The sequence below is a fragment of the Nothobranchius furzeri genome, chromosome 5 (genome assembly GCF_043380555.1).
Source record: "Nothobranchius furzeri strain GRZ-AD chromosome 5, NfurGRZ-RIMD1, whole genome shotgun sequence".
NCBI lineage: Eukaryota > Metazoa > Chordata > Actinopteri > Cyprinodontiformes > Nothobranchiidae > Nothobranchius > Nothobranchius furzeri.
Window position 1 is genome coordinate 68223902 of NC_091745.1, and position 11282 is coordinate 68235183.

General features: G+C 41.1%; 1 protein-coding gene across 4 annotated transcripts; it reads left to right on the forward strand.

Annotated features, from left to right (window-relative positions):
- Nucleotides 1-371: 371 nt before the first annotated feature.
- On the forward strand, nucleotides 372-8877 carry LOC107379298 (sialic acid-binding Ig-like lectin 14). 4 transcript variants are annotated; one of them, XR_011520537.1, is made up of 5 exons: nucleotides 372-599; nucleotides 2459-2833; nucleotides 2925-3245; nucleotides 3986-4311; nucleotides 4407-4446. XR_011520537.1 is itself a non-coding variant. In XM_054741256.2 (5 exons), the coding sequence occupies exons 1-5, from the start codon at nucleotides 425-427 to the stop codon at nucleotides 4579-4581; spliced, it is 1152 nt and encodes a 383-aa protein (XP_054597231.2). In that variant the 5' UTR covers nucleotides 372-424; the 3' UTR covers nucleotides 4582-8877. The 4 variants fall into 4 exon arrangements, 2 of the variants coding, with proteins under 2 accessions (XP_054597231.2, XP_070407147.1); XR_011520538.1 differs by lacking the exon at nucleotides 4407-4446 and having other exon boundaries at nucleotides 3986-4108; nucleotides 4206-4311; XM_054741256.2 differs by having other exon boundaries at nucleotides 4206-4311; nucleotides 4407-8877.
- The last annotated feature ends 2405 nt before the right edge of the window (nucleotides 8878-11282 follow it).

Consider the following 11282-nt stretch of genomic DNA (forward strand, 5'->3'; position numbering starts at 1 on the left):
GAGACTTTTTATTCTGATGCATGCAGACATTAGTCAGAAAATTAAAATACATTTCTGTTCTGACGTGTCATTCAGAGGATCTGAACGAAGCAACAAAAGCCACAAAATCCAATAGAAAATCACAAAAAAGCCAGTTAACGACTATGTTCAGTTCGCTTTAGACTGTTTCACCTCACAGGTGACAAAAATACAACACACTAAACATTTCTGTATTTATGAAACTTAGTTATAAATACTCATTAAGCAAAATTTCTTATAAAACGGTTGCGTATCTAGAGCATAACAACGGTTAGTCTCATTAGAGGAATAACAATGTTCAGAGGAGGAGCCACTTCCTGAAATCTTGATAAATGAGTCAAGACTTTAGACATCAGTGAGGAAAGAGGGAGTGTACGAGACAAGAAGTAGTTTTTTAACATCCTGGATGGTAAATTTGATGGAATATGACGGATTATGTCTTTTTCTTTTATTTGTCTGCTGCAGGCACGTTTGTCCTGTGAAGGTAGGGGCTAAAGGTGGTTTCAGTCATCAGAGCAGAATGTTTGTTGTCATCTGGGTAACTCTTTTTACGTCTGTGAGAGCCAACAATGCTGATCCAGGTACTGTTTGGGTCTTTTTATTGTCTTTTTTTTTATTCAACAGGGACAACGCATGAACATCAAGAATGTAAATATACCAGAGTGAGCCCAAAGGCTAATTGTAATCTGTAGTCCCTGGCAGGTTAAAACGATAGAGACAAGAAAAGAATGAAGCAAAAAATGACAACTTCACATATTAGACATAAAAGCAAACTTTAGTGACAATAAAACACCACGAAGACATAATAAAGCCTAATCTAACATAACACTAACCTTAGCTGAAGGGCATCCTTTTAATGATCACAGATCTGGTTCTTCTTGAACCATAATTTTAAATTGACTTTAAAAAAATAAAAGATGTGGAAGTTCTCATTTCTTATTCCAAATTTTTCTTTCTTTAACTGACAAAACCTGCTGGCTAAAAGTTTTGCTGCCAAAACAGAACAGAACAGTTGATTTTATATTTTTTACAAGAGTTTTTTCTAACTTTTCATTCATTTTGCATTCAGATTCCTCCACAAATAAGCCCTTCTTACAGTTTAGGTATTTTGTTTCATTGTTTTGCCGATGATACTCATGTCAATCTTCACTGATGCCTCAGTAACCCTAAACATTTTAGAACTGAATGGGGGTAAAACAGAAAGTGTTACTTTTGGAAACTGTGCTTCCTTTGATACTATGGAAATGCCTCAGGGTGATTTGTCCTCTTAGCAAAAGTCCGTGGTGAAAGATCGTGGTGTGTTCATTCACGGTTCTTTAAACATTTCTAAGCAGGTTAGTGCTGTAGTACAGTCAATAATTTATTTATTTTTTTTTGCAAATAAAGCCTCCTTTCCACCGGATGTGAAAGCTGTTTTACTCGCGAGCTCCCTCAGGAGCGATTCACACAACAAATCCTGTGAGGTCACAAAATCACGGTAAATCACGCGTGATTTCAGAAGTCCACACAATAACAAGCTAGGAAAAAGACAGCTGCATGTATCTATAAAGGACTGTGGTTTAGTTTCTATTCTGTTTTTATCAGTTATAAGGGTTTCACAGGAAACTACGTATGTTTATTTGGATGTGACTTTTATTTTGAAAGTTTCTGGCTGTTTTACAAAGCTTTCATGTCTGGCTCGATCTAAACTGTGAAGTTTGACATGTTTTGGAATCATAAAGATATGATCAAAATGTTATCATAGCATTCCTTCACTTCTGGGATGCATCCAAAACGTTGCTGGTGGTGAAAAGTAAAGTGTCCACCATAAAGGCAGCTAATTGCCACAAAGTACGTTTCGCGGCCATTTTGCGGAGCTGTCACGGGGTGGAAAGGATGCTTACGACTTTTAGTTAAGGTTAAGCCATATCTTCCTGCTACAGGATGTTAAAACAAGTCATTCATGTTTGTCACCTGTAGACTAGACAACTGCTACTGCTTTTGTTTGGGCTCAGAACAGAGCTCTGTTTTACATCTTCAGATGATTCAGAACGCTGCGGCACGCCTACTAACAGGAGCGAGGCAATGTGAGCACGTTACACCGGTCTTGAAGTCCCTTCATTGGCTTTCAGTTGTTCACATGATCAAGTTTAAATCCATTTGGGGTCTTGTCCCCTTTTATTGGACAGAGCTTCTAGTACCCCATAATCCAGCCAGAACTTTGTGGTATTTCTTTCTTTTGGAGATCCTAACCACCAAAATTATAACTCTTGGTGACAGATCTTTATCCATAGCAAGCCAGACGCTCTGGAAGAGCTTGCCAATTTCAGTTAAGTCTTCTCAAACGTTTGAATTTTTTGAAGGATCACTGAAGACCTATTTATTTGACCAGATGTAAATATAAATACATACCTTCCCAAAGTCTAAAAACTGTCTACTGCTTTGTCTTCTTCATTAACAGCTCAACCAAACGGGATGAGAAAACACTGCCAACAGGATGGATACTGTGTCACTTTAAATGATGGAGTTGTAACAGCAGAGGCTGGACTCTGTGCTGTGATACCATGTTCCTTCAAATCTGCCTTTACTTCCAGCAAGATCATTTGGTACAAGTGTGAAGCTCTTAAATGTGAAGATTCTGATGGTGTCTTTGCCTCCAAAGAGAGTGAAGGACGAGTGTCTCTGTTGGAGTCTGCCATCAGTAAGAAGAACTGCAGCATCAGGATCAATAACCTCATAGCTTCTGATTCTGGATCATATCAGCTCAGAGTGGAAGGACGTGGACCAGGAGAAAAATATACATATACAGTTGCAAAAACAAATCTCTCTTTAACAGGTAGGACAGATGCATTTACATAAATTGACAGTTTGTAAGAATCGTATTGCATCTTGAAAGAACTCCTAGTTGGTTTGAAATGTTTCATCAGGTCTAAAGCAGAAACCCACTCTGGTGGTTCCTCCACTGACTGAGGGACAGCAGACCACACTGACCTGCACCGCTCCTGGTCTCTGCTCTGGATCTCCTCCTAACATCACCTGGAGTTGGAGAAGAGGAGGAGAGGAGGACTTTACCATCACAGGAAACATCACTGGTTTCCACACTGAGAATCTAACTGATTTCACCCAGAGACACAGCTCCACTCTGACCTTTCACCCCTCAGCTGAACACCACGGCACCAACATCACCTGTAAGATCAGCTTCACAGGTGACACAACCACAGAGGAGACCCTGATTCTGAATGTGACATGTGAGCATAATCAATTATACGTTTCTTTGATTAATTATATTTGTTTCTACGTTTTGAGTTTTTCATAATGTGTGTGCTTATTATTCATATTTATTAAACTAATAATATGACAAGGTTAAAAAGTAAAAACCTTTACCTAAACATCCTTAAATTTACAGATTAACTTTTTCAGTCATGTTCAATGAGAATTTCAGTAATATGTAGGAACTAGCAGACAGCAAATATCAGAAGTTTAGTTGAAATCCTAAAAACTTCAGTAAAGATCATGATGAATGTATCAAAGGTGCATCACGAAAGAATTAAGAAAGAGTGACACCCTGTGGCCAATGTGGGGTACTGCAGCCTGTGTTTCTAAACAAACACTGACTCTGTCAGTCCCACTGATGAGTTTCACACCCATTGTCAGCTGCAGAAAAACTGGCAACCCCCCCAGCCAGATGAGAGGGAAATCTTCCAATAGCTGTTTTTACTAAACAATGCCATCAATTTGCCACAACGCTGTGGAGGCATCAGGAAACTTAGGTCATTTATAAGTGGTCAGACCTTGGCGGTAATGTGGTGCAGTCATTTCCCTTTTTCAAAAGATTAGACGATGTTGGTATAAAGGGCATACCGGGGTGGTACCTACGCTGCAGCAGACTTTCGTTTATCTTGGACGTATCTTGCTTTTTATTGTGATAAAAGTTGCGCTCATTAAGTTTATTTGACAAGTCGCTCCTAAAGGTGTCTGTCCCCCACAGTCCCTGTGCAGTCTCTGGTGATCTGAGCTCCAGGTCTAACGGAGAGAAGCTAACCCTAACCCTGGGGACATTGGGGGTTAAAACTCAGTTGGGTCATACCAAAGACCATGAAAATGGGACACAGTGAGACACTCAGCTTTAAGGGGTTGGATCGGGGTAATTTTACCAGTGTGTGATGATGACTAATGGGACTTTAACCATTATGTCTTGTATTTTACAGCTATTATGAAAGAATGTGGAGATCATTTTGGAACAATTCCCTGGGCCGTCGCTGCCGCATCACTCAGTGTGAATGTTCTCTGTTTAGTCAGCATGTGGCTCCTGTGGTAAGATGCACGTGTTTAATGCTTTCATGACTCATTCATATTTAAGAAGGCAAATAAATAAATACTAATTATGTAATTCACGTATCTATTTAAAGGAACAAGAGCAAAAAGGTGAAACCAAACCAAGAGGACAGAACTTACATGTCTCTACAGAAAATGGACACATCACCAGAGTATGATGTCATCATCCAGAATAAACATGGAAAAGTCAGGACAGCAAGGACTGTGGGTCCAAGGCTGTCAGAGCAAATAAGCCTGAGTAATCAATAGAAACAAATTTTAAGGTTTCTGAAGCAGTAAACTGAGAGGAGATTACTAATATTGTGGGACATTGTAAACTAAAATCTGGTTCCTTCTGTACACAGATTGAGTACACTATTTCATTCGTGCCAAAATTTCTTAGAAATTCTGAATAATCTATTTATTTAGGTTGAACACATGCTTTAAAAACTGCAGTCTGTTGTCAGATAGTGTGGTTTCAGAACAAATCTACATCTATCGCACTTCAAACACCATACGCTGAAACATCATTCAGTTACTCAGATCATTAATCCGTCTTTTGATTAGATTTATGGCCACATACTGTCCATAGAGCTCCGGACCCCACGTAACTCTCAGTTAGTAGACGCCATATTGGCAGGAAAAAAAGGTAAACACGGATTGTAAACATGAACATGAACGGGATCGGCTTGGATTTTACTTCGGCTGAGTTTACTTCACACTTTAAAACCGAAGAAATCGTTTTTATATTCAGAAATTAAATAGACTAAACATCTCCGACCCTTACCGTGCCCCTGGGATACTTTTTAAAAACGCCAGAAGCAGTCGGAGCGGACTTCTTACCGGACCTGGCCGGGGAACCCCTTGGGATTTCCCCGGAAGAGCTGGCTCAGGTGGCTGGGGAGAGGGAAGTCTGGGCCTCTCGGCGCTACTGCCCCTGCAACCCGACTCCAGATAAGCGGATGAAAATGGATGGATGGATGGACAAATAACAGATTTACATGTAAGTAGTTTAAATAGAGTGCTGTGCTGTTTGAATGTATAAACTGAACACCAAGAGAAATCACTAGTTTGATTGTTCTCCGTGAATAAAATAAATATGTCAGGCAGGAGCGTCTCAGGATCTGTCTGAGATCTGTCTCGGTGAGACAGATAATAGCAATCCAAAGTGCTTTTTACGTGTGATCTGACAATTGATCAACCATTGCTTAAAAATTAAATACAGCTTAGCCGGTTACTTGCTGTGATCATAAAACACGTAAACGGCAGCATGCAGAAACACGAGGCAACGTTTTACGTGATGTTTACTTGTTGCTATGAGTAATAAGACAGAAAAAGCCATGCCAAAATAAGTTTAGGAAGCCCAACAAAGAATCGTAATGAAAGCATTTAAAATAAATACCATGTACAGTTGAGGAAACGTTGGTTTAAGTATGAAGTGGTCGCTACATCAGCAAAAACCTTTACTCTCGGGGTCCCACAGTTTCATTTTAGCCTGGTCACTAGTGCGTTTTATTACAATGAGTTAACGTTTGCGGCGCTCCGGATCTTGGGGAATCCTGTAGATGGCTCATCCCTTATGTCGTCCCTTTCTGTTCTGCATCCTGGGGCACAACAGGAATCTACCATATTTCCTGTCTGAGTTTTCTGACAATAATAAATAGTCCAGCTGCCGGCTTCTGCATGCCAATATAGCGCCTTTTCGATTTGAACTGTTGCATGCCGGGAGAAGTGACGTCAACACCCGGAGCTCTATAAGGGATTGGTATATTTTATTTAGGTCAACTGGATGGAAACACGAGAGCTCTTTCACTTAGCATCTGGCTTTCACCCGTAAGGATTTTTCTGCCCTCTGCTGGACAAGAGAGGATACTACAGCATAAAGTTAAACCTGTACAATCCTTTAAAGGGATAATTAGCAACTTTTTCATATTTTTAAATCATTCTCTTAAGCCAGTATGTGCTCAAACGACCCTTTACAGGGTTAATGAAAAGCCACTCAGACTCCACCACCCTCTGTGGCCAGAACACCACACTTGCAACTTCAGAGTTGCCGGTCCGGCCCCTGCTAGTGGGCAGAGCTGTGGAGTGGAGTGGAGCTGACATGGTGGAGCCGGGGTCTGCTTCCAGCACATTTTCTGCATGTTCCTGATGGTGAACACAGCTGCTTTGTCTGATTTAGTTATGAACCACTCCTGCAGAAACTAGTGAAGGCCGAGGAGACATTTTGGCTGTTAGATTAAGGTGTTAAAAAGGCAAACACAGCCTAATACACGTAGTACAATAGAAATACAGTTGTATTTTTTACCGTTTGTTCTTTTTCTAAGTAAACTTTTAATTTAATTACTTGTAATCTGTCATTAGATTTGATTGATGACCACATACTCTGTAAGTATTTTATCCTCTATAAGGGATTTATATGTTTTATGTAGGTCAACTGGATGGAAACAGGAGAACTCAGTTCTTTCTGATCAGGCTGTTCTGAGAACAGAAGACCCAGGGCACACTGGGGGGACTAGGAATCTCGGTTGGACGCGGAGAACCTGGACTGGGAATAAGGGAGTCTGGGCCTTAAGCTGCTGCCTCCGCATACTCGACTCTGGATCAGTGGAGGAAAATGAGTGAATGGATAGCTAAATTAATAAAGAAATAAATTGCCAAGATGACTAGAATCCAAGAGAAAGACTTCTCCCTGTCTCTAGAGACGTTGCTTGCTTTGAGTGACGTCACCAGCAGTTGGGGGTCCTTTCTGTGGTAAATAAATGACAGAAGGAATTAGCCTAATGAGATCAACGTCTCTCACAAGGAAGGGAGGAGAGTGACTGGAAACAGCTCACTAGTTTTAAGGTCGACTCTCCACACATTCTAGTTAAAATAGCATATTTTACACTTGCTAAAATTAGATTGCAACATAACATCGCAGAGCATTGTGGGATGCAGTCTTAGACAAGAGTGTATTTATGGATATCTATGGGTCTGAGCTGCTCCATTTGTCTCAATGTACTATTTCATGTCCCGACCAAGCTCCCACAATGCGGGACATAAATTGAGTCCAATGCGGAAGTGAACTAAATTGCAGTTCCACCCTCATCCGCTGGGGGCTGCTGTCAGAAGCGAGCAAATCCTCATTGACTCCCATGTTAAAAATACCAATTTCACAGCAGAAATAAACATGTTTACAGCATGTACATGTCATCGTCCACAAGCAACTCTGATGAATCAATGCAAGACGATCATTGAGCTGGGAAAAGGCGACAAAATAATTTAGAATAAAAAAGATTAAAACAAATAATTTCCAATCAGAGAAGTATTAAACTATCTCTTTTCACGTGTCCGAACAAAACCTCCCTGAACCGTCTACAGGTGGTTCAGAACGCCTGTGTTCGGCTTCTGACCGAGTCCTCCAAACACCCACATCACCCCGCTTCTCCTCCAGCTTCACTGGCTGCCAGTCAACTTCAGGGTTCATCTTAAGATCCTGGTTCTGGTCTATAGGGCCTTACGTGGACAAACACCATCATACACTGGTGATCTTCTCAGTCCCTACACCTCCAGCAGGTCCCTGAGGTCCACTGATCAAAGCCTACTGGTTGTGCAGCACCAGGCTAAAGACCAAAAGTGACATATCATTTGCTGCTGTGGCCCCTAGACTCTGGAACGATCTCCCCCTGAGCCTGAGATCAGTGGACTCAGTGGTCTCCTTTAAAAAGCAGCTGAAGACTCACCTGTTGCTGGCTTTGGTGTGACCTTCATCACCAACCTCTCCTTATTCTGCTCTTATTCCGCCTTTCCCCGTGATCCACTGATTTTCCTCTTTCCTATTCATTTCCTTACATATTATTATTTTTAATCACACATTTAATTTTTTCTCACATATTTTAACTCATTTTCATTTTTATACTTTGTTTTCTTTTATTTGGGAAGCATTTTGTGATTTTTATCTAGAGAGACGCTATATAAAAGATATTAGGAAGTTATTATCCAAGCCAGTCCAGAACAGCTTTGGAGATCACCACCGAGTAAGTCTGATAATTAAGGTGTTGTGATCAACTGTGTCCAAATCTGCAGAAAGATCTAACAAAACAAAGATGGTGAACTCACTGGTGTCTGCAGCCATCACGATGTCACTGGAACAGGGGCGGCGCCAGGTGGTAGATTAGGGTTGCTACAGTAACAGCAGGAATAGGCCAAGCAACTACCAGCTTGAATGAGTGAATGCCCCCAGCAAGACTATGAGCTGGCCTGCTTACACTCCTGATCCCAGTCACTCAGGTTATCTGACCAGCTGGTCCTGGATCCGTGAAGACAGAAGCACAGCAGACAGGACCTTCACTGCTGCTGCTCCAAAACCCCGGAACTCGTTACCAGAGAATATTGGAAAAACTTTCTTTCTGCAAAATACCCAAAAAGTTTGAGTTATTTAAATTGTGTTCACTTTTAGTGTCTTTGAGGTGTTTTATTGTGTTTTTATCGATTTTTATTGCATTTTAAAGTCTTTATGCCCTATGTTCAACTACTTGTTGGCTTTTTTTTAAGTGTGTTTCAAATAAAGCTGGCTTTGCTTTGCTTGGTTGCTGAAGAAGCCTTTTTATCACACTTCATACAAGACTCAACAGGGTTAAAATAAGCATGAGAAAAATAAAGAACGAGTATTTTCTTCTCCAGGGATTCCCTAAGTGTGGTGAAGGGGTGCGCAAGCTGCCGCTAGGGGGTGCGTGAGATGAAAAGTGTAATGGCTGCGGAGCTCAGAGAAGTCTGTCATATGTCACCATTAGCGTAGCCAGAAACTCATTTGTGGGTGGGCCTAAGAAAAAGTTAGTGGGCCCAATAAATGTAATTGAAAACAAGTATATTTAGCTTGTGTGTGTTCTCCTCCACATGTGCCCTAGCTTCATAATAATAATTCACCAAGCTTCAGCGCTCTGGCCTGCGCACGCTGTCAATAGCAAGATATGTTCCGTATTTGATCATTTTTAATGATGTTGGAGAAATCTGAAGGTGGTGAGTAATTCTGGCAGATTGTAATTAACACCCTGTCTCATGCAGGTGTTCTGACATTGTAAACCTCACGCACAGAACATTGTGGATGTAACTAAATAAATCAAGAAATGATTCCCATCTGAGCATTTTAGCAGTATTATATTATTACATTAGCACACTGACTGTGTGACAGCATTCTAAACGTGTCAGGCTATTATCAGCGCGCTGAAGATCTGAAGTTCAGAGTGCGTCTGTCAGAGGTCAGACGCGTTCCAGCGGAACCACGGCTCACGGGTGCAGATGTGAGCACATCTGGGCTGGGCAGAAGTAATTTTACAACATTGATTATGTTGGGAATATTGGGCAACGAATAATTTGTAAGCTTTTACTTACTTTTTGATTCTTCAATAAAATTTGTAAATATGGAAATATTTACCAATTTATTAATTAATTGGGATATTAGGATATCCACGGGGCACCACCCCTTTAACAGGGGAACAATGAATCCACACCTCTTATCAATCTTGTCTACACTTTCCGTGAAATCGTAACGAGCTGCAGTTAATTTTATATCAACACCAACAAACTCACTTGAGACAAATGCTTAATTGGCAATACATTTATTAACTAATATAATCACTTCAGCTCCTTCTGAAGCGTTTAGCCAATCAATATTAACCAACTTATTTTATCAAACAAATAACAAGTAATTAAACAATGAAATGATAACGTAAAACAATCTGACCCAATAAGTGTGTGTTTTAGTCTTGTCCCCTACCAACGCTAAAAACAAGTATGTGTGTGTGTGTGTGTGTGTGTGTGTGTGTGTGTGTGTGTGTGTGTGTGTGTGTGTGTGTGTGTGTGTGTGTGTGTGTGTGTGTGTGTGTGTGTGTGTGTGTGTGAGGTAACTTTTTCTCCTCCCACCACCACACTGAAAACCAGTGTGTGTGGGAGCTTTCACAGTAAACTTTGCCAAACACTTTAAAATCACAGTGAAACTTAACAAAACTTCAAAACCGCTTCACAAAGATCAATAAACAAAACAAACAGATCAGTCAAAGGCAGATTAAATATCTAAATATTTGTTAATGCTGTGGCCACAGCTTAACAACCTAGATATTACAATGAAAGAAAAGATCTTACTCTTAAGATGATCCGATGGCGTTTTTGGTACGGAGGAGAGAGAAAGCCCGGTGCTACTTTAAAGCAAATCACGCGGTTTGATTGCTTGTTCTGAACTATGTTAGAGAAGAGGAAGAAAAAGATAGAGGAGAGAAAAAAACCCGTTTATCGAACCCGAAGCGTCCTTCTGAGTTCAAACGAACCAGATGACGGTTCCGTTGCTTTTCAGCGGCTCGGTGTTCCGTCCACTTCAGCAGCCAGGCCTCGTGCACATGCTGTCCGGAGCAGTAGCAAACGAGTGCGTCTTCACGCCAGTTGAACTCTGGACAAAAGACAGATAAGTTTTGTTCTGTCTCCCTTTTATAGACTCCGCTGTCTGGCGGGCTGGACTCTGTGTGGGTCAGCATATGCGCGTAACTTGAGTATCGGGGTTCGACGCCACTTTGGTGACGTCATCACGTTGCTTCCGGTACAAAGGCTCATGGGACATGAAGTTTGCTGGCGCTGATTTTTAATATCTGCTTTTTCAGAGCGCAGATGACACAGTCTTTTGGAGAAATTACTGCATAGTAATATCCTCATGAGGGCAGACCCTCAACAGTTTAAATAGCACCAATAATGAGATGCGGTGACTGGAGTGGCTCATGGAGCTGTGCCGCACACACACACACACACACACACACACACACACACAGATTCAATAAGCGCACGCTGCGCAAACTCCAGCGCGGCGCCGTCAGACTGAAGGCAGAAATGAGCGCTGCCTCCTCCGTGATAAAAAACTTTTAAGAGGTTTTAAAACAACATTTTTCATTCAAGGTCAAATTAAGATATTAGTTTCTATTTTGGGATGACGTGTTAAAGTCGAG